This window comes from Sus scrofa, chromosome Y, assembly GCF_000003025.6.
Source record: "Sus scrofa isolate TJ Tabasco breed Duroc chromosome Y, Sscrofa11.1, whole genome shotgun sequence".
Taxonomy (NCBI): domain Eukaryota; kingdom Metazoa; phylum Chordata; class Mammalia; order Artiodactyla; family Suidae; genus Sus; species Sus scrofa.
This window is the reverse complement of record NC_010462.3, coordinates 9,529,114-9,553,574: the sequence shown is the minus strand read 5'-3', so window position 1 is coordinate 9,553,574 and position 24,461 is coordinate 9,529,114. Positions and strand designations below refer to the sequence as shown.

The 24,461-nt window shown below is 38.5% G+C and overlaps 1 protein-coding gene across 4 annotated transcripts in view; it reads right to left on the bottom strand.

Moving 5' to 3' along the window:
- Positions 1,259 to 24,461, bottom strand: part of LOC100625207 (probable ubiquitin carboxyl-terminal hydrolase FAF-X) — a 177,429-nt gene continuing 154,226 nt past the window's right edge. For 2 of the 4 annotated variants that reach the window (XM_021080953.1, XM_021080954.1), the window contains exons 36-45: positions 24,187 to 24,310; positions 23,032 to 23,257; positions 22,367 to 22,496; positions 10,999 to 11,184; positions 10,357 to 10,577; positions 10,185 to 10,273; positions 5,486 to 5,642; positions 4,793 to 5,053; positions 4,352 to 4,447; positions 2,661 to 2,798 (exon numbers count right to left, since the gene is read on the bottom strand). In XM_021080953.1, coding sequence (XP_020936612.1) covers positions 2,661 to 2,798; positions 4,352 to 4,447; positions 4,793 to 5,053; positions 5,486 to 5,642; positions 10,185 to 10,273; positions 10,357 to 10,577; positions 10,999 to 11,184; positions 22,367 to 22,496; positions 23,032 to 23,257; positions 24,187 to 24,310 — 1,628 coding nt within the window. Of the gene's footprint in view, positions 2,799 to 4,351; positions 4,448 to 4,792; positions 5,054 to 5,485; positions 5,643 to 10,184; positions 10,274 to 10,356; positions 10,578 to 10,998; positions 11,185 to 22,366; positions 22,497 to 23,031; positions 23,258 to 24,186; positions 24,311 to 24,461 lie in introns of all 4 variants that reach the window. The other 2 variants (XM_021080952.1, XM_003484170.4) reach the window with 2 other exon arrangements.

Below are 24,461 nucleotides of genomic sequence, written 5' to 3'. Positions count from 1 at the left end.
ACTTCAAATATCAATATTCCTGTTGCTATCCACCATCATAGAGAGAGCAGCAATTTTTTTATGCATCTGATAATGTTTCCAGGTAAATGTGCCTTCATATTTCAGCTCTATATAAAAAGGATTCTTTGGGTTGGGGGTGGGGGGGATCAGGTGATGATTTTAAAACAGACCCCAACCTGGAGTTTCCTTCATGGCTCAGTGGTTAACGAACCTGACTAGGATCCCATGAGGACTCAGGTGCCATCCACGGCCTTGCTCAGTGAGTTAAGGATCTGGTGTTGCCGTGAGCTGTGGCATAGGTCGAAGACATGGCTCGGATCCTGTGTTGCTATGGCTGTGGTGTAAGCTGGCAGTCATAGCTTCAATTCAACCCCTAGCCTGGGAACTTCCATATGCTACAGATGTGGCCCTAAAAAAATAAATAAATATATAAAAATAGAATAAGGTAGAATAAAATAAAACAGACCCCAAGCAGAAAGTTTTGAGTTATGTGATGTTCTTAAGCACAAGAAGGCTGTATCACAACTTAAGGAGAACTTAGGTTTTAGATAAGCATCATTTAGGCATGAGTCTGTAAGTGCTGTTAGCAGCGAGTTCAATGTCAATCAACAATCTATATGAAATAAAGTGTTTTTAAACAGAAACACACATGAAAGAAGATTACATATCTATGGGTTGAAAAATATAGCTAGAGATTCATAAGGTCCTAACCCAGTATCATGGGATCAGTATTTCCTAACCCAGTGTTCACAGCAACTTGGTACAATATAACTACTGCACATTAACAAGAACTGTCTACAGAAATGTGCCAAAAGCCTGAGACTAGTTACTTTAGGAAATTTCTTTTTTTTTTCTTCTTTTTTCCTTTTTACTTTCTTTTTAAGGCTCCACCTGTGGCATATGGAAGCTTCCTGGCTAGGAGTCATTTTGGAGTTGCAGCTGGCAGACTACACCACAGCTTTAACCCAGTGACTGAGGCCAAGGATTGAACCTTCATCCTCAAGGACACTATATCCGATTCTCAACCGGCTGAGCCACAACGGGAACTCCAGGAAACGTTTCTATACTTAATTGTTTATCTTTTCTGCAACTCTTTATGCGAAAAAGGCAAATCATTTTAAATATAATATCTCAATATGCCAGAAATGCTGAATTCACTGCCATGCCAAGGGATTCTATGCAAGCAATTTTGATGTGTAGTCTCTCTAAGAAGCAAAGAAAAGAGTAACAGGAAACAAAAACACACCATAGGACAAAAGTCTTCTTAAATCAAATTCTATTTGTGAATTCAGCAAAATAATTTCTATAAAACAAAACAGCAAAATATTTAAATAGTATAGGATCGGCTGTATCTCTTTGCAGGGATATTTGGTTTTTAGACAGGTTCCAAAATATTACACACATTCAGAAATTACCAGTTCTTTTTTAAATACAGTATTTACTCATGAGTTTCCTGGAATCCTGAAACAAATGTTTATTCTAAAATATTACTTCAGAATTAGATTAACTAACCAGAAATTTATGTTTCAATTAAACTTTACAACAATAAGAGTTTTGGAATGAAAAAGACACTGGGACACTTTGGCTTTCAAGTAAAATTATGACTGACTAGAAATCAGCCACACATTTTGGGGCAATTGTACTTCAAAGTAATGTGAACTCTGATGATGACCACTTCATTGGGCTCTAGTTGAAGCAAAATTTTAGAAGTTTAACCTAAAAAGCTGTATCAAAAAAATAAAGCAAGCACACCAAATACAGTCTTGTCCTATGCTCCCCACATTCCAGTATGGCAACATTTTACATACTGTTTTAATACTTTAAAATTACTATTATCAATTCTTTCACATTCTTTATCCCATCAAGAGGCTGAACAGTCAAACATTAAACATGAAGTATACATATAACCAAAAACTGCTTATTTGTCCCATTTCTTCCCTTGTTTCGTATTTATTCTTTGTGTAAGAAGTAAAAGCTGTGTGCAATACAGCTGTTACTTTGAGGAACTGCTCTCATTCAGGTAACGTTGTCCTCGTGGCTACACAAACTGAGTGTGAAGCCTAGCTAAATATGCATGACTGTAGCTTTAAAACGATTAACATATTATCAGGACAAAAAGATAATGAAAAATATGTTGTAACATGTTAAATGACCAATTTTCCAACATCGATATAATTCAAAGCCTTACATAGTTCCAGTAACTAAGAGTTAACAAGAAACTACTGGTGTGACTGATGTGAATGGGCTCTTTTAATGTTACCTTTTTTGGGGGGGTGCAGTTAAAGACTTGACCCAATTGCCATGAAGCTGACAATACTGATTGCAGAATGCAGTGGACGTAACAAAAAAATTATTTTTTGTAAATCACTGACATTCACCAAAAAAAATTTTCTTGCTTAAGAATTAACAGTCAAACATTAATATACTATATACATCTTTGCCATTTACATATTAGATTAGCCATTTATTATAAAACATTATACACGACCTCCTGTAGTGGCTTATATACGGACTGCACATCTCTGCAAATGAGACAATGAATCAACTCTCCACTTCACACTGAGCAACTTCTCTAGTTTTGAGTACTAGCCAGATACAGAAGAAGTCTGGACTAAGGCCTGAGTGCCTGGTCTTAAAGGAACCAGTTAATTATGGGCATTTCACTGATCCTTCATTTGAGATGCGGATACTTCTTCATTGCCTTCATAATTTTCTTGTGCTCGTTGGCCAACTTTCTGATGGTTGTTTAAGTGATGTGCTGCTGGCCCTGTATATGGCTGTCCGTGAACGTGATTGTTCTGAGAAGATGAAACAGATCAACATGTCACACTGTTCATATTAAAATGAAAAACCATAACTAAAGATTGTTTAAAGTAGATATGCGTCTTTTCCCCTAGGGATTTATCTTTTAAAAACACTTATATGGAGTTCCCGTTGCAGTTCAGTGGTAATGAAGCCAACTAGTATCCATGAGGATGTGGATTCCATTCCTGGCCTCAATCAGTGTTAAGGATCCAGAGAGCTACAGTACAGGTTACAGATATGGCTCAGAATCAGCTGCAGCTCTGATGTGACACCTAACCTGGAAACTTCCAGATGTTTCAGGGGAGGCCCTAAAAAGACAAAAAAAAAAAAAAAAAAAAAAAAAAAAAAAAAAAAAAAAAAAAAAAAAAAAAAAACTAAAACAAAATACTCATACGGTAGTGCTAAAATAACTCAGAAACTGATTCCCCAATTACAAGTAAGTACATGTGATAAACAGTATTTTGAGGACATGCACACATAAATCTGAGGTTATGATAAAATTTGATTTAAGTTTCACTAAGAAGTGGGGGTTTTTTGGCCATACCACTGGCATATGAAAGTTCCCAGGTTGAATCAGAGCTACAGCTAACTGCCTACACCACAGCCACAGCAACGTGGGATCTGAGCTGTATCTGTGACCTGCACCACAGCTCATGGCAACACCAGGTCCTTAACCCACTGAGCGAGGCCAGGGATTGAACCTGTGTCCTCATGGATATTAGTCAGATTCGTTTCTGCAGTGCCACAACAGAAACTCTCCGAGAAGTACTTTTAAGAAGTAGTTTAAAAATTATTTTATTTTATTTTAGTCTACCCCACCTGTGGCTTATGGAGGCTCCCAGGTTAGGGATCAAATTGGAGCTGTAGCTGCTGGCCTACACCACAACTCACAGCAACGCCAGATCCTTAACCCACTGGGCAAGGCCAGGGATTGAACCGGCATCTTCATGGATGCCAGTCAGATTTGTTTCTGCTCAGCCACAATGCGAACTCCTTAACAAATATTTATCACCAAATACTCTGCTAAAAGAATTGACTTTCAAAGTGTGGTGCCTAGATCAACATCAGTATCACACGACATATACGTCTTATGCCCTGCTCTCACCCCTACCTAGATCAAGAATCCTGAGGGTAGGAGTTATCAACAAACTTGTTTTTAACAAGTGCCTTTAGGTGATCTGAAAAGCACATTAAATTTAACAGCTACTGCCTTAAAATATCTGAATTAGTCACAATTATGGTTTAAATTCAGGATACTTCTTCCGATAAACTTCCCCACTAGTTATCATTGCCCCCCAGTGAACCATCTATTGAAATCAAATAGATGGGTAAATTTTAAGATATTTTTACAACTAAACATTGCATAAAAGTAGCAAGTTTTCCTCCAATCATCTTGTTAAATAAAGTTATTCTAGACAGTCCCTTTATTACTTTACAATCACAGCTAAATAAGTCACAAAATATTTAAGAGAAATAATTAAATAATCTTTAGGTAAAGAATGAAATTTTGTTTGGAGGATAAAAATGAAAACAAACTCTCATTTACCTGCTGATAGTGAGATCCGGATGAATGAGGATATAATGGGGTATCTTCTGGGGGAGATGATTCATGTTCTTCTGCAGCTTCTTGGTCATCTGGCTCCTAATATTAAAATAGTTGAAGGAATTAAGAATTTGTTATAAAGCAACTTTGTTTTTAACCTCCTTCTTTTGAAAAAAAAATTTAAATATACACAAAGCTGCTGCATTTTAAAAATTTAGTGCAGATAAAACAATTCATAATTAGAGAGAAAAAAACCCTAGATTTTTCTAGATACCCTTTTTAGACAATTCCATAGAAAATTCTCCAGAATAGCTTTAAAAAGAAATTAGCGAGCTCCCTTTGGCTACTTACGAATAAAAGAGTCAACACTAAATATTAAACGCAACAAAACTGCATCACTTTTTTTTAACACAATAAATACTGGCCTATAAAATAAAAAATTACTTTTCTTTCTTCCATTTCTATTTGCTGCCCACTGGTGGCTTTTTTTACCTCCTCTGGACAGAGTTCACAAGCTTTTGCCAGTGTCATCCTAGCACTATGTGATCTCTCTAAGAAATAACCATTTGATGTTTCATTGCTTTGCACTGGAGGAGACCAATTATTATAAGTATATTGAGGATTGCCAGTATATGGTCTTCTTTCAAGTTCATCTCCAAGCCATTCCACTGCCCAGGTCCACTTTCTTTTAAGGTCTCCATTACCCTTCAAAAGAAAAAATATTATTTACATAAAAGAATATAGAATAATATACATATATATATATTTTGTCTTTTGTCTTTCTAGGGCTGCTTCCACGGCATATGGAGATTCCCAGGCTAGGGGTCCAATCAGAGCTGTAGCCACCAAAGCCCCAGCAACTTGGGATCCCAGCTGTGTCCATGACCTGTACCATAGCTCACAGCAATACCGGATCCTTAACCCACCGGTCAAGGCCAGGGATCATACCCGAGCCTTAAGGATGCCAGTTGGGTTCACTAAACGCTGAGCCACGACAGGAACTCCTGGAATAATTTTAATGTTAAAATGCTGAGTCCAGATTTTCTTTTCATTTAAAGCATTCTTTAATTATGAATCATCTTTTAATTATGATTCATGTTATAATATAATCATAAAATTATAAGAAAAAATTCTCACCTGCAATATCTGGTAAGCAACAGGACAGCTGCTAAAGAGAGCTACCATACATTTTATACACTGGTATGCTCTTTTTTGATAGTGATTCTTAGAGCGTTGGATAGTGTCAAACAACCCATCTCGATCATCTGGGATTCCTTTAAGTGCATTATGAATTCTAAAAAAGAACCAGATGTTAAAAATTTGTACTGGGAGCCTACTGTTTGCCACTAAATACACTGTGATGTAATCATCTAGTCTAACCCTAGAGTTAATTACTAATAGGTAGCATCACTTCACAGATGATGAGAAAACAAGAACTGAAGTCAAACTAGTTACACAGAGTTATTAGCAAGAGTTAGCAAACTGTCACAGAATTAGCAAGGTGGCAGGCTGGTTAAGTTTTTGTTTTGTTTTGTTTTGTTTGCCTCAAGACTCTAAAGTCTTACCAAATTATCAATTCAAAATGATTTTTTTTTTTAAATGGCTATACCCATGGCATATGCAAGTTCCTGGGCCAGGGACTGAATCTGAAATACAGCTGCAAACAAAGTGCAGCTTCAAGAACACCAGATCCTTTATTTTATTTTTGTCTTTTACAGGCCACTCCTGTGGCACACAGAGTCTCCCAGGCTAGGGGTCAAACTGGAGGTGTGGGCTGCTGGCCACAGTAACAGCAACGTGGGATCGGAGCTGCTTCTTCGACCTACACCACAGCTCACTGCAACGCTGGATCCTCAACCCACTGAGTGAGGCCAGGGATCAAACCCACATCCTCATGGATTCTAGTCAGGTTCATTTTAACTGCTGAGCCATGACGGGAACTCCACAGCAGATCCCTGAATTTACTGCACTGGGCTGGGGATCAAACCTGTACCTCTAGGGTTACCTGATCCACTGAGATCAGGTTCTTAGCCCACTGTATCACAGTGGGAAGTCTCAATTCAAATTTAATTTGCTGTACTACAATTTAAATGAATTCTAAACAATTTAGGATACTTATGCTAAATTGTTCTCCTTAAGGTTAACTATAAACTATGTCTTTGTGACAGTCTCAGCTGAGAGAATAGATTACTTTAAGTAAGATCACTATTTTCAAATTGCATTTCAGAGTGTCATGCCTAGTTTCTGTGAAAGACATACAATTCGGTAGTACAAAATTAACTTTGAATTCTTTTCTTCTTTTTGCTTTTTAGGGCCACACCTGCAGTATATGGAAATTCCCAGGTTCGGAGCTGAATTGGAGCTACAGCTGCAGGCCTATGAGACAGCCACAGCAATGCGGGATCTGAGCCTCATCTGTGACCTACACCAACAACTCAGGGCAACCCCGGATTCTTAACCCACTGAGGGAGGCAAGTGCTTGAACCCACATCCTCATGGATACTAGTCGGATTTGTTTCTGCTGAGCCACAACAAGAACTCCCAACTTTGAATTTTAGTCATATGCACATATGGAGTTCCCTTGTTGCCTCAGTGGGTTAAAGATGGCATTGTTGGAGTTCCCGTCATGGCTCAGTGGTTAACAAATCCAACTAGGAAACAAGAGGTTGCGGGTTTGATCCCATGCCTTGCCCAGTGGGTTAAGGATTTGGTGTTGCCATGAGCTGTGGTGTATGTCGCAGACAAGGCTAGGATCTGGCATTGCCGTGGCTGTGGTATGGGCCAGCAGCTACAGCTTCGATTTGACCTCTAGTCTGGGAACCTCCATGTGCTGTGGGTGCAGCCCTAGGGAAAAAAAAAAAAAAGATTGGCATTGTCACTGCTGGGTTCATTCAGCCTTGGCCTGGGAACTTCCATATGCTGCATATGCGACCAAAAAAACAAAACAAAACAAAACAAAAAAAGCAACAACAGAGAGAGAGAGAGAATAGAATATACACATAATGGGTGAAGCAATTTGCACCAACAAGAGCATAATTTGGTTGATTTTCTAACAATTAATAATTTCATTTCAGCTCTGGCCAATCTCAATATAACATATCACACAGGCTGTTCTCTCCTCAGAAGCCAATTTATATAAAACTGTGCCTTCTTTAGTATCAGTATTTGAACAGAAAGTCCAAAAATAAACTTTCATTCCAGACAAAAAATAACATGCAAAGGCACTATTTAGTTTGAAATACTCTAGTAATGAGTTACATATTTCATTTTTATTCTTTAGTTTAAAATTATTAAAAACAAAGTACATTTAAGATTCCTACCACATTAGCATTAATACATTATGTCAATTGCTTTCTTTTTTTTTTTTTTTTTTTTTTTTCTTGGCTGACCCCAGTCATATTGAAGTTCCTGGGCCAGGGATTGAATCTGAGCCACAGTTGTAATCTAGGCACAGCTGTGGCAGTGGTGGATCCTTAACCTTTTGTACTGAGCTGGGGATTGAACCTCAGCAGCAACCCAAGCTGCAACAGAGAAAATGCCAGATCCTTTTCCCACTGCACCACAAGGGAACTTCTCAATTGCTTTTTTAAGCCACTACAATCATGTTGCTCTTGCCTATCTTGATCTAATGCCTAAGACAGTGCTTGGCACATAGTGGACACGTAAATATCTCTTACATACTGCTACTGAATAAACCAAATGTTCATTTTACAAAACACTTCAAGCTAATAACACCATACTAATTTTGTTCACAAAAGGCCACAATTTTCCACATTAATCCAATACTTACACCTTTACTATTACTGTTTCCTTGGGTGAAACAAGACAAGGATGTGTCTGGTGAATTTACATCCATATATATACATGTGTGTAAGAATTCACATATTAAACAGTACATGATTAACAAGTGCTACAAGAAAAAAATAAGTTAGGAGTTCCTGTTGTGGCTCAGTAGGTTAAGAACCGGACTAATATCCAAGAGGATGCAGGATCCCTGGAATGGGTCAGTGGGTTTGATCCCTGGAAAGGGTCAGTGGGTTAAGGATCCGGTGTTGCCGTGAGATGCCCTGCAGGAAGGCAGCTGCAGCTCTGATGGGACCCCTGGCCTGGGAACTTCCATATGCTGAGGGTATGGGCCTAAAAAGCAAAAAAACCAAAAACAAAACAAACCCCCCCAAAATTAGGTCCTATTACAACAAACTCTAAAACTTGTCAAGATATTGAGATATTGAATAATTACTGAACGCAAGTTGTAATATTAATAAATTAAAAAACATTCATTTGTTTTTGATTAATACTATTTTGACAATGTTGATTTTGATTTGCTAGAAATCTATAAATTAGGTGACAATTTGAAAATATTAGTTCAAAAACTCTAGTATCTCCAGTCCCCATGAAGTTCAAAATTATAATGATTCATCTTTAAGCACTATGTCCTAACAAATTTACTTACAAAAATTAATTTACTTTAGCTTCATTTCAAATTTTTCTTATTTATTTATTCATTTTTGTCTTTTCTAGGGCCTCACCTGAGGCATAGGCAGGTTCCCAGGCTGGGCGATGAACTGGAGCTATAGCCACTGGCCTACGCCACAGCCACAGCAACACAGGATCCAAGTTGCATCTGTGACCTACACCACAGCTCATGCCAATGCCAGATCCTTAACCCACTGAGCAAGGCCAGGGATCGAACCCGCAACCTCATGGTTCCTAGTTGGATTTGTTAACCACTGCGCCACAACGGGAACTCCCAAAATTTTCATTTTTAGATTTTTCTTTTGCTGATTACAATGACAATGGTAGATATATATCTATGCGTTTCCTAAGACTAAGTATCTCCCTCTCTGATGGACAAGAGTGAGGCAACTAATTCTGTATCATTAATCTTGGGCTAAGTTTTACTGCAAAGAACATTGAAGAATTTTGGGAAGACCTTTGAAGGTTTGATGGCAGGACACCCCAAGTTCTAAAAAGTTACTCTTTTTCTTTTTTTTTTGTCTTTTTAGGGTTGCACCTGCTGCAGGCATGTGGAGGTTCCCAAGCTAGGGGTGTAATCAGAGCTGTAGCTGCTGGCCTACACCATGGCCATGGCAATACCAAATCCTTAATCCACTGAGCACGGCCAGGGATCCAACCTGCAACTCATGGTTCCTGGTCGAATTCGTTTCCGTTGCGCCACAATGGGAACTCCTAAGAAGTTCCTCTTGTCTCCTCAAATACTAATTAAATCTTTAACAGGCTAGAAATTACTGTTAGATAACTAAGTTACTGTTAGATATCTTAGTGAAACTAATTTAAAAGCTATAATATATAGTCCAAATTATTATTAATGGAACTTAAACACTTGTCAAAAGCCAATGTTAGTTTTCTTAGTTAAAACATTAAGTGGAAATGGAGTTATTGTCATGGCTCAGTGGTAACGAATGCAATTAGTACCCCTGAGGATGCAGGTTCTATCCCTGGCCCTGCTCAGTGGCATTGCCATGAGCTGTGGTATAGGTCACAAATGCAGCTTGGATCCTGCACTGCTGTGGCTGCAGCTTAAGCTGTCAGCTATAGCTCCTTTTTGACCCCAGGGAACCTCCATATGCTGCAGGTGTGGCCCTAAAACAGTAACAACAAAAGTTTTAAGTATGAAAGTGGAGTTTTAAAAGAAAATAATAAAAACAAAACTGAGATGGACAAGACATTTCATTCATTTCTTTAATACTATTATATATATTTTAAGACAAATCATTTAAGAAACATTCAAGCTCTATATTTGGCTAGCACCAATTTCAGTTATTTCTAAATCCTAGAAAAATGATAGTATTCTGATAGCAAATAGTGTATCCACCTGTGAGTCTGCCAGGAATCCTCTATCAGTAAAATCTGCAGAAGTAGATCCAAATATGGCCGAAGTTCATAGGTGTATGAATATGCAACCTAAAAACAGGCCAAATATAATTGAATTTCTTATTTAAAGAAATAACTAATGAAATTATAGGCATACGAATGTTTACTTTTACCTGCCAGAGAAGGTCACTAAGGACAGTAGAGGAGAACTGAGGATTCTCCCAGCAGCAAAAACGAAGTAATTTGATGGTTTCCTCTGAGTTACTACAGTCTTCAATGATTTTCTTTACGTAACTTGTTCTCACAAATAAAATGTCTGCCACATTCTGCTGAATTGGCATTATAGGCTGTGATATATTAGGATCACCAAAAGGATTGGGAAGAGGAGGATTACCTAGAAGAGTTGCCACCAATGAAAAGCCTCCTTTGCAAAACTGTAATACTAAATGTCTTATTTCAAAAACAAACAATAAATTAAATGTCCTAAGCAAAATAAAACATTCATTATAATGATTAGGTATACTAAGATTATAACATGCAAAAGTATAAATGCTGACAATGAAGACGAGAAAAATTAAAAGTTAATATTCCTTACACTAATCATTTAGTAAATAAAGGAATTGTAGTAGGGTACTAAATTTTGAAAAAGGTCTACTTTAAACATGTTATAAAGCTAATAGTTTAAACATTTAATATACCAAAGCATGCCCGTCAATCTTTTTCATTTTTAGTGAATCTTCAGAATTTAAATTAAGTACTATAGATGCCTAGCATTATTTACAAACCACTATAAAGACTGAGACACTTTACTTTACCATTGATTGAAGACTGCATTCTTGAGGAAACATTGCAGCAGCGGATCAGTTGAGACACTACTGAGTACAACTTGCCTAATTCAGCATACTGATATTTAATTGGAGGACCTGGTCCTTCATCTAAAGACACAAGCATAAAGGTAGCAGGTACGCTCAACTTCAGAAGCTGTGTCTTTTCTGCTATGCCTGTAAAAAAAGAGAGAGAGAAGAAGAATGCATAGGAAAAACACACAAATTAACAAATATTAAAGGAGGTAAAAAGCATAAATTTGCTATTTCTTGTTTTCTGAGGCTTAGCAAAATGGACTTTGTTGGGCCCAGAGATACCAGTGGAGCCTAGGTAGCATCTCTCACCAGAAAAAGCTAAGATGACAAAGACAGAAACTACTTTATTTTTTTTTTTTTTTTATTTTGTTGTTGTTGTTGTTGTTGCTATTTCTTGGGCCGCTCCCACGGCATATGGAGGTTCCCAGGCCAGGGGTTGAATCGGAGCTGTAGCCACCGGCCTACGCCAGAGCCACAGCAACGATGGATCCGAGCCGTGTCTGCAACCTACACCACAGCTCACGGCAACGCCAGATCGTTAACCCACTGAGCAAGGGCAGGGACCGAACCCGCAACCTCATGGTTCCTAGTCGGATTCATTAACCACTGCGCCATGACGGGAACTCCCAGAAACTACTTTAAATGAGAAATAAGATTTCTTTTGTAATCTACCATTGTGTTTTTTCCGTCCTTAGTGAAACTTTTTTGGGAGGGAAAAAAGCATAAATTTGCTGTTTCTTTTTTTTTTAATTTTTTCATCCTCTGGCTCCTTTAGTTTTTCTCCCAACCTTGGTTTGAAGCTAAAAATCAGTTCTTAAATTTAACTGTTTCCTTGTTCTTGAATTTCTTTTACTTAGTATTCTCCTCTTCCATTTTCTTTTCTTTATCTTCTTTTTTTAGGGCCACCCCCACAGCATATGGAAGTTCGCAGGCTAGGGGTTGAGTTGGAACTACAGCTGCAGGTCTACACCAATGCCAGATCTGAGCCATGTGTGCAACCTCCACCATAGCTCACAGTAACACCAGATCCTTAATCCACTGAGTGAGGCCAGGGATTAAACCCCACATCCTCATGGATGCTAGTCAGGTTTGTAACCCACTGAGCCACCAGAGGAACTCCTCCTCTTCCATTTTCTGTTTCCTTCCTCCCTTTCTCTCTGTTTCTTTCTCTTCTCTCCTGTTTCCTTCCTTCTCTCCCTTTTCTATTTCTTACTCTTAAAGGCAGATTCTTTTTTTTTTTTAAGCTCTTAGAGGTTGGTTTTCCCCAAGGTTCGCATTCTAGGCTATTTATATATACTGCTTACTTTCCTTGTGACCAAATCTATAGTAAGGCAAATGACTCAAAATTCTGGATATATGTATCTATTTATTGAACTCCTTCACTTAGATGTACAACAATGGGAGGAAAAAGTATGTATACATGTATGTGTAACTTGGTCCCCGTGCTGTACAGAGGGGAAAAAAAAATTCAATCTGCCCAGGGAGATTCCTATTCCTCCTAGATTCCCTCTTAGTAAATGGCAACACTGTTCTCTCAGTTCATCACATCATACCTGGGACTTTGTCACACACTTTCCCTTACCCCATTTATGCAAGCATCTGATCACCAAGGTCTGATTCTCTTATAAAAATCCCTGAGGAGTTCTCACTATGGCCTAGTGTAAATGAATATGACTAATATCTATGAGGATGTGTGTTCAATCACTGTCCTTGCTCAGTGGGATAAGGATACAGCATTCCCATGAGCTGTGGTGGAGGTCGCAGACATGGCTCAGATCCTGCATCGCTGTTGCTAGCCAGGCTTGTGAGTAGGAGAGCCACAGAACTAGGGGAAACAGAGACTCCACTCTTGGGCAGAAAACACAAATTTCATGTGCACTGGTTTCCAGGGCAAAGCAGTGACTCTAAGAAGCCTTCACCTGACCTATCTGCAGGTCTTGGAGAGTCTCCTGGGGACAAAAGGGTCAGTTAGGCTCACTATGAGGGCAAGGTCACTGGTGGCAGCAGCCCAAGGGAATACTGATTGGTGTGAGCTCTCCTGGAGGGCACCATATGGCATCAAGACCCGGGGCCCCACCCAAAAGCTGCTGGCTCCAGTGCTAGAATGCCTTAGGCCAAACAACCAACAGCAAAGAGGCTGCCTCAAGTTAAGTGGGGCACAAAGCCACCGCTATAAACACTCGCTGATGTGGCCCTGTTCATCAGAGGGACAAGACCAAGTTCCACCCACCAGTGGGCATGGGCCTGTCCCTCTCACCAGGAAGCCTGCTGAATCAACCTCATCAACGAGAGGGGCAGACACTAAGTGCAAGAACAACTACAATCCTGCAGCCCGTGGAAAGGAGACCATAAACACAGAAAGTTAGGCATGAGATGGCAGAGAAATACATTTCAGGTGAAGAAACAACATAAAACCCACAAGAAAAACTAAGTGAAGTGGAGATATGCACTCTACCTGAAAAAGAATTTAGAGTAATGATGATCTAAGACCTCAGGAAAAGAACGGAGGCAAAGACTGAGAAATTCCAAGAAATATTTATTTGACAGAGAGCAAAAAGATTCAAAGAACAAACAGAGACAAACAAATCAATAACTGAAATGAAAAATACATAAGAAGGAATCAATAGAATAAACGAGGCAGAGATGGGATCAAGATGGCAGAATAGAAGGACTGGAGCTCAACTTCTCTCCTAAAAACAACAAAATTCACAACTAGAGACGGAGCACTCTTCACCCAAATGGACCAGAAACCTTAAAAAAGATACCCTACTCCAGAAGAAAAAGAGGAGGCCACATCAAGAGGTAGGAGTGGTGATTTCACGATATAAACAAACTGATACCTCCCGGGTGGGAAGCTCCACAGCCTGGAAACTAACTGGTTCACATGGACTCACCTAAAGGAGTGAGAGTTCTGAGCCCCACATTCAACGCCCATGTGTGGGGATCTGGCACGGGGAGAAAGAGCCCCGGAGCATCTGGCATTGAAGGCCAGTGGGGTTTGTGCGCAGGAGCTCCAAAGGACTGGGGGAAACGGAGACCCCACTCTTATAAGGCACACACAGACTTTCACGTGCACTGGGTCCCAGGGCAGAGCAAAGTCTCCACAGGAATCTGGGTCAAAACTGACTGCAGTTCTTGGAGGACATCCTGGGAAAACAGGGGTGAATGCGGCTTGTTGTGAGGGACGGACATTGAAAACAAAGCCCTTGGGAATAGTCAGCAGCAGTGCCTTTCTCTGGAGGGGGCCATTTTGGGAAAACCTGGCCCCACCCATCAGTGCTGAGAAGCCCCAGGGCAAACAACAACCCAGGTGGGATCACAGCCCCGCCCCTCAATAAACAAGCTACCTAAAGACCCCTCAGGCACACAGCTGCTTCTAATCCCATCCAGAGGCTAAACCCCACCCACCAGGGGGATTAGAATCAGCTCCACCTACCAGGGGGCAGGCATCAGCCCCTCCCATCAGGAAGCCTACAGCAAGCCCCCATACTGACTTTAGACACAAGGTGGGCAGACATCAGAAGTAAGAGAGGCTACAACCCTTTTATCTGTAAAAAGGTCACCACACCAAAAACCTATAGACCTGAAAAGACAAAGAACTACAACTCAGATGAGGGAGAAAGGAAAAATCCCAGAAAAACAGCTAAGCAATGAGATTCTCAGCTCCCAGGAAAAAGACTTTAAACTGTTGATGCTGAAGAGGATGCAAGACATTGGAACATTGGAAATAAACTGGAGGCCAAGATGGATAACTTACAGGAAACACTGACCAAAGAGATACAAGAAATAAAACTTAAACAAGAGATGCAAAATACAGTAACGGAAATAAAAAATTCACTAGAGGCAGCTAACAGCAGAATACGGGAGGCAGAAGAATGAATAAGGGAGGTGGAGGACAGATTAGTGGAAATTACGGATGCAGAACACAAAAGAGAAAAAAGATTGAAAATGAAGAGAGTCTCAGAGAACTCTGGGACAACATGAAACGCAACAACATCCGTATTATAGGGGTGCCAGAAGGAGAAGAGAGAGAAGGGGACATAAAAAAATATTCCAAGAGATAATAGCCAAAAAATTCCCTAACATGGGGAAGGAATCACTCACTCAAATCCAGGAAGCACAACGAGGACCATATAAAATAAACCCAAGAAGGAACACCCCAAGACACATACTAATCAAACTGACCAAAATTAAAGACAAAGAGAAAATCTTGAAAGCAGCTGGGGAAAAGAAACAAATCACACACAAGGGAACCCCGCTAAGGCTATTGGCAGATTTTTCAGCAGAAACTCTGCAGGCCAGAAGGGAGTGGCACGATATACTTAATGAGATGAAAGGAAAAAACCTCCAACCAAGATTCCTCTACCCAGAAAGGCTCTCATTCAGATTTGAAGGAGAAATCAAAACCCACAGATAAGCAAAAGCTGAGAGAACTCAGCAACACTAAACCAGCCTTACAACAAATACTAGAGGAACTTCTCTAGGCAGAAAAGAACAAGAGAAGAAGGAATGAAAAAAGAGCAGCAAAAACAAATCCAAAGTAATTAATAAAATGGCAATAAGAACATACATATCAATAATTACCTTCAATGTGAATGGACTAAACGCCCCAGTCAAAAGAAACAGACTGAGTGGATACAAAAACAAGACCCATATACATGCTGTCTTCAAGAGACCCACCTCACTTCTAGGGACACATACAAATTGAAAGTGACAGGATGGAAGAAAATATTTCATGCAAACGGGGATCAAAAGAAAGCTGGAGTAGCCATACTCATATCAGACAAAATAGACTTTAAAATGGTATAGGTGGCAGTGTAGTTTGGATCCTGCACTGCTGTGACTGTGGTGCAGGACAGCAGCTGCAGCTCTGATTTGACCCCCTAGCCTGGGAACCTCCATATGTCGTGGGTGTGGCCATTAAAAAAAACCAAAAAAACAAAAAACCACAAGACAAGAAAACTCACCATGATGGATAAGTTCCCATCGTGGCACAGCAGAAACAAATCTGACTAGGAACCATAAGGTTGTGGGTTTGACCCCTGGCCCTTGCTCCTTAAGGATCTGGTGTTGCTGTGAACTGTGGTGTAGGTTGCAGACATGGCTCGGATTTGGCATTGCTGTGGCTGTGGTGTAGGCCACGGGCTATAGGTCCAATGAGACCCCTAGTCTGGGAACTCCATATGCCATAGGTGAGGCCCTAAAAGGACAAAAACACAAAAAAAACAAAAAAAACAAAAACATACATAGTACCGTTGTATCAAAAAAATCATATGTAACACTGTTTTATATAAGTATTTGTCAAACCAAAAATCAACAATAGACACAAACAAAAAAGAAAAAGCAATAAAAAACCATCACTAAAGAGTCATCACATCACAAGAGATGAGAACAAACAAAAAGGAAGAGAAGTAAAAAAAACCTACCAAAAAACCAAATTCAAACAATTAACAAAATGGCAATTGTAAATACCAATAATGATCCTAAATCTAAATGGATTAAATACTCCAACCAAAAGACATAGACTGGCTGAATGGATACAAAAACAAGACCTGTTTATATGCTGTCCACAGAGACCTACTTCAGATCTAATGACACATACAGACTGAAAGTGAGGGGATCAAAAAAGGTATTTCACACAAAGGGAAATCAAAGCAAAGCTGGAGCAGCATTACTCATATCAGACAAAATAGAGTTTAAAATAAAGACAGTTACATGAGACAAAGAACGCTATGTAATGACCAAAGGATCAATACAAGAAGATACAAGAATTGTTAACATATGTGTACCCAAACAGGAGCACATCAATATACAAGGCACGTGATAACAGCTGTAAGAGAAGAAATCAACAGTAATGATGGGGAATTTTAACATCCCATGTACAGCAATGGAGAGATCATGTAGATTAAAAAAAAAAGGAAACACAGGCCTTAAATGACATATTACACCCGATGGACTTTATATATATATATATATGTATACAAACACACATATACATACATACATACATACATATGACAATCCATCCAAAAGCAGCAGAATATATATTCTTCTTGAGTGCATATGGAACATTCACCAAGACATATCATATACTGGGTGACAAATCAAGCCTCAGTAAATTCAAGAATACTGAAATCACATCAAGCAACTTTTCTGATAGTAACACTCACTTTGAGACTGGAAATAAACTGTAAGAAAAACTGCAAAAAATCAGAAATATATGAAAGCCAAACCACATGATACTGAACAATCAATGGATCAATGAAGAAATCAAAAAATAAAATAAAAAAATACACAGAGACAAATGAAAATAAAAACACAGGAGTTCCCATCGAGGCTCAGCAGAAACAAATCTGACTAGAATCCATGAGGACACAGGTTCAATCTCTGGCCTCGCTCAGTAGGTTAAGGATCTGGCATTGCTGTGAGCTGTGCTATAGATTGCAGACGTGGCTTGGATCCTGCATGGTTATGGCTGTGGTGTAGGCCAGCAGCTACAGCTCTGATTTGAGACCTAGCCTGGGAACCTCCATATGCCATGAATGTGGCCATAGACACACACAAACACACACACACAAAGAAAATGAAAACACAGAAATCTAAAACCTATGGAAAGCAGCAAAAAAGTTCTAAGATAGAACCGTATAGTAATACAATCTTATCTCAACAAACAAAAAAAATCTCAAACAACCTAAAACACACCAAAAACAACTAGAGAAAGAAGCACAAACAAAGAAGAACAAACAAAACCCAAAGTTAGTTGAAGGAAAGAAGTTGTAAAAAAACACAGCAGAAATAAATAAACAGAAGGAGTTCCCATTGTGGTGTAGAGGAAACAAATCTGCCTAGGAACCATGAGGCTGGGGGTTTGATCCCAGGCCTCGCTCAGTAGGTTAAGGATCCGGTATTGCCGTGAGCTGTGGTACAGGTCGCAGACTTAGCTTACATATGATGTGGCTGTGGCTGTGGCTGTGGCTGGCAGCTGTAGCTCTGATTCAACCCCAAGCCAGGGAACTTTCATATGCTGCGAGTATGGCCATAAAAAATAAGAGAGAGGTAGAGATGAAGAAAATAGACAACATCAATGAATCTAAAAGCTGGTTCTTTAAAAGGATAAACTAATTAATACACCTTAAGCCAGATTTATCAAGTAAAAAAGGGAGGCAGCTCAAATCAATAAAATTAGAAATGAAAAAGTTTACAACTGACACCATGGAAATAAAAAAATTAGAAAAGACTGGAGTTCCCGTCATGGTTCAGGTTCATGGAAACAAATCTGACTAGTATCCATGAGGATGCAAGTTCAATCCCTGGCCTCCCTCAGTGGGTGAAGGATCTAGCGTTGCTGGGAGCTGTTGATGGAGCTTGGAACTGGTATTGCTGTGGTGGTGGTACAGGCCAGGGGCTATAGATTCAATTCGAGCTCTAGCCTGGGAACCTCCATATGCCGTGGATATGGCCCTAAAAAGACAAAAAAAAAAAAAAAAAAAAAAAAAAGGAAGAAGAAGAAGAGACTACAACAAACAACTGTAAGCCCAGAACATGGACAACCTCAAAGAAATGGATGAACTCTTAGCAGTAAGAAATGGAAAACATGAACAGACCAATCACAACTACTGAAATTGAAACTGTCATTAAAAACTTCCAATAAATTAAAGTCCAGGACCAGATGGCTTCACAGACAAATACTATCCAACATTTAGAGAAGAAATGACACCTATCCTTTTGAAACTCTTCCAAAAAACTGCAGATGAAGGAACACTCCTAAATGCATTCTATAAGACACCATTAGGCTGTTACCAAAACCAAAGACAGCACACACCAAAAAGAAAATTACAAAGAGCACTGATGAACAGAGACGCAAAAATCCTCAACAAAATACTAGCAAACTATGTCTAATAATACATTAAAAGGATCATATACCATATCAAGTGGAATTTCTCCCAAGATGCAAAGATTTTTGAATATCTGCACATCAATCAGTGTGTTATATTGTATTAAATTGAGGAATAAAAACCATATGATTATCTCAATAGACTCAGAAACAGCTTTTAGCAGATTCCAACACCCATTTATGATAAAAACCCTCCAGGAACCTACCTCAACATAATGAAGGTAAACCCATGGCTAACATCATATTCAATGTTAAAAAGGTGAAAGTATTTCCGCTAAGATGAGGAAAAAGACAAGGATATCAACCCTCACTACCTTTATTATACATAGTTTTGGAAGTCCTAGCTATAGCAGTCAGAAAAGAGAAAAATAAAAGAAATCCAAATTGGAAAAGAGGAAGCTAAAACTATCAGTCTGCAAGGGACAGGATACTATTATAGAGAAAAAAGTTGCAGGATACTAAGTAATAGGCAGTAATCTCTTGTATTTCTATACACTAAGAATAAAAGATTAGAAAGAGAAATTAAGGGGAAAAAATCCCATTTAGCATTACATCTAAAAGAATAAAATACATAAGAATAAATCTACTTGAGGAAACACCCATATGCTACAAGACTATAAAACAATAAGACTATAAGACTGTTGAAAGAATCAAGAATGATAGCAAACAGATGGAAAGATATACATTCTCCTGAATTGGAAGAATCAATATTGCTAAAGCGACAATACTACACAAGGCAACCTATAAATTTCAGGATAACCCATATCAAATTACCAATGGCATGCCTCACAGAAGGAACAAAAATTTTAAAAATCTGTATAGAAACAAAAAGGACTTAGAATAGCCAAAGCAATCCTGAGAAAGAATAATGGGAACTGGAGGAATCAGGCTCCCTGACTTCAGACTATATTACAAAGCTGCAGACATCAAAACAGTATGGTATTGGACAGACAGATTAATGCAATGGGATAGAGCTTAGAAATAAACCTGTGCACGTATGGTCAACTAACCTATGACAAAGGAGGCAAGAACACACAGGGGAGAAGATAGTCTCTTCAATAAGTGGTACTGGGAAAACTGGACAGCTACATATAAATGAATGATTTCAAACACTCTCTAACATGGGTCTGACTAGTTTCCATGAGAACACAGTTTTGATCACTGGGTTAAAGATCTGGCATTGCTGAGATGTGGCATAGGTTGCAGATGCAGCTCAGATCTGACCCACAGCCTGGGAACTTACATATGCCACAGTTGTGGCTCTAAAAAGAAGAAAAGACAAAAACCAAAAACGAAAAAAAATCAGAAGACAACATACTGAACTGGAGAAAACGTCTACAAATAAAACGACCAAGAAAGGTTTACTATCCAACATACATATATATAAACAGTACATATTAAACCTCAACATCAGAAAGCCCCAAAACTCAATTTAAAAATGGGCAAAAATAAGCAGACATTTCCTAAAAGAGGACTTACAGGAAAAGATATTTGATATCACTAATCATCAGGGAAAGGTAAATCAAATACAGCAAATAACAAATGCTGGAGAGAGTGTGGGGAAAAGAGAAGCCTCCTACACTGTCATTGGGAAGGCTACACAATAAAATACTACAGATGTTCCTCAGGTAAAAACTAAAAATAGAAGTCTCATATGATCCAGTGGTTCTACTTTTGGTGTATATATTCAAAAAATACAAAAACCGTAATTCAAAAAGATATTTGCATCACAACGTTCATAGCAGTGTTATTTACAATTACATGTAAATAACACAGAAACCTAAACGTCCATCAGAGAAAAGGATAAAGAAGATGTAATATATACAATGAAACTTCACTGAGCCAAAAAGGAATGAAAATTTATCACTTGCAGCAATACAGATGGACTTAGAAGGCATTATGAAATAAATCAGACAGAGAAATATAAATACTGCATTGCATTATCTATATGTGGAATCAAGAAAGTATAAAAAACTAGTGAATATAAAAAAAACGGACTCACAGACAGAAAACAATCCAGTGGTTAAAAGGATTTACCAGTAGGAGGAGGGAAGGGGGAGAGGCAAGATAGGGGTTGGGGAGTAAGAGGTATATAATAACTAAAAGGTATAAAATAAGCTATAAGGGGAGTTCCCCTCATGGCGCAGTGGAAACGAATCCAACTAGGAACCATGAGGTTGTGAGTTGGATCCCTAGCCTCCCTCAGTGGGTTGAGAATCCGGCACTGAAGACGAGGCTCGGATCTGGTGTTGCTGTGGCTGTGGCATAGGGTGATGGCTACAGCTCCACTTGTACCCCTAGCCTGGGAACCTTCGTATGAAGCAGGTGCAGCCCTAAAAAGATTACTACTACTAGTACTACTACTACTACTAACAACAACAACAACAACAACCACCACCTAAAAGAACACTGAAAATATCATGAGAAAAGTTTATGTATCTTTTTGCCTATCTATCTATTTATACAACAAATAGTTACTCAGTCCCACTATGGAAAGCTCTAATCACAAGAATTTTCCAGTCTAGTTGAAGAGGAAGACAAAAACTTAAAAACTATTGAGATATAATATCATAGCAAATAAAATAATACAGCATTCTGGAACCACTGAAAAGAAATGAATAGTATTGGGGGAAAAAAAGCATAAAAAGATATGTTGGAAATGATAATTACTAATTGATATTGATACAGAAGAATAAACAACTTATATGTATTATCATTGATTTCAATTTAATAAAACGTAGGTATGAAAGGCCAACTTCTTTGGGAAGTAATTCCTAAACCTGATAAATAAAACTGGGAGCTTTTGGAAAATACAGATTTTTTTCCCCCCAGCAGTACAAATCCTCATTTAGAGGACATGGGCTGTAGCGACATGGGATGTAGCTTGGGGATAAGCCTTAAGCCTTATTAAAGCCTTATCATGAAGGCTTTAATGAGCCAGACAAAATTTCCGACCTTTAACGACTATTTTGGAACTAAGTGCACATATTACCTTAAAATACAAGATGAGAATTGTTATTAAAAAGTTATACTAGGAGTTCCAGTTGTGGCACAGAGGAAATGAATCTGACTAGTAACCATGAGGATGTGGCTTCGACCCCAGGACTCACTCAGTGATTCAGAGAATCCAGCATTGCCATGAGCTGCAGTATAGGTCAAAGACGAGGTTTGGATGTGGCATTCATTGCTGTGGCTGTGGCAAGGCCAATTCAATCCCTGGCCTGGGAACCTCCATATGCTGCAGGTGCATCCCTTAAAAAAAAAAAAAAAAAAAGTTACACCAAAAATCTGCGATGGATTTCGATATAAATATGGAATACTGCATCTACTTTAGAAGAGATTAACTGTCATCACTGCAATAAAATGTTTCTGTCATTTATTATGTGAATATAAAACAACATATTAAACAGAAGTATGAAAAATTCTTACCTAAATTGGCATACATTACAAACAGATTGAAATATTGCTGTAAATGACGGCCATGCTCTGAAACTTCCCTTCTCAGAAGATTTAATACTGCTCTTAGTAAGTGATCACTCAAGCTTAAGTGATCACATGCCTGTGAAGTGTAATTTATTATTTTATCAGCAACAAGATAATCAAACAGAATAGTTCTATTTGCATTAAAAAAGTATGCTCACATAAATGATTATTAGGCAGAAATACTGGGTAGCAAATTAGTAGATATATTTGCTTTTTGAGACAGGAAATAAAGAGCTGCAGTACATTTCATAGCAGATGCTTTATACTGTTTTAACAATTAAATAATAAGAATAGAATAAAAAAAGCTTTTTCTGCTGAAAACATTAGTCAGTGAAAGATTCAGCAATTTTAACGTTAAACCTTCACTGAAAATAGTGAATTTGAGGACTTAGTACATGAGTGTTCAAATAAAGACTGAATAAATAAAAGACATTTTCCTTATTTAAAGTGCTCAATACATTACTGCAGAACAATTTTAATGAACTCAAAAATGCATGCATACATTCATATATAGTATATATCAAACAAACACACATTTTTACTGATCTGACCAGGCAGGAAATAAAACTTACATGTAAATATTTCAGAATTAGAGAAAAATTTTCAGTTACCTGACCAGAAGGTCCTGGAGATGTGAAAGATGAAGGACAAGGCCCATCTTGCAAAGAAAAATGTGCAATAAATACTATAAGTTTTGCAAAAGCACCCCTCACTTCTGCACTAGGGCACTCCAGAAGATATTCAGAGAAACGATTTGAAACATTGAAAAGGACATTATGAGCAAACCAAAAACGTACATTCTTGCTGTGACGAAGTAGAATGCACAGTGCATCATACCTAAAACAGAAAAATATATGACTTTTCATTTATGTGCTTTCAATATGATTGCTACAGTGGGTCAACAGGTTTTTGTGAACCAAAAAGAGAAGAGATCTATCAGTCCTGTGACTTGATCTAGTCTCACAGGCAAAGTCAATTAAATGAGAACTGTGTATATAGGTGGATACAAATTAATAACCCTGACAGTGGTATCTCCTTTACATCTACTCTGAGAAATGCTTAGAAAAGTTGTTAGATCAAGGTACTGAAATGTCCTCCATATAGGTGCTATAGACTTAAGACTATAATCATGTAAAAACTTTCTACATTTTAAAAGGTATGACAGAATTCCAATAAGTAAAGATAAAGACCTAAGCAAATGGAAACAAGAGCTGGAATTTGAACAGTAAAAGGCACCTTAAAATCAAGTACATTTTGGAGTTCCCACTGTGGCACAGTGGAAGCTAAGCAGCGAGGAGGCTATGGCTTGGATCCCTGGCCTCACTCAGTGGGCTGGGAATGCAATGTTGCCATGAGCTGTGGTTTAGCGATCAGACGCAGCTCAGATCCTGAGTTGCTGTGGCAGCTCCCAGTAGAGCCCAAGCCTGGAACTTCAGTATGCTGCAGGTGTGGTCCTAAATAAAGAAAACAAACCAAACCAAAACAAAACAAAAACACCCTTTTTTTGGCTGAATCCTGGGAATGTGTAAGTTTCCAGAGCAGGGATTCAACCTTCACCACAGTAATAACAATGCCAGACTCCCAAATGCTGTGCTACCAGGGAACTCCTAAAATTAAGCATTTTTAATAAAACTTCCCTCAATACAATTACCAACATTTTTATCCCATATTTAAAATCTGAACTAAGAGTTCCACAATTAGGGGAAAATCGTATCATAGTGACCCACAAAGAAAGCACAAAGTAAATAAAATTCAAAGCCATGTACCAATCACTGGCAGGGCCACGGACTATTTTCTTGGTGTGAAATCCAGTGGTAAAGAGGAACCTAGCTGCAAGCTGAACGCTAATCATAGTGATTTCTTCTGCTTCAGGCAACAAGTGATCTTGTCCTTAAATAAAAAGCACACAATCAAACAAATTTTTGGTATGTGTTTAAATAAATGCTACATGTTTAAAAAAAATCTTCGCTAAAAGTAATGTTTAGTGCTTATCTTAGCACTTAATTACTCCATGATTTAAACTAATGCTTAGTCAGGAAAG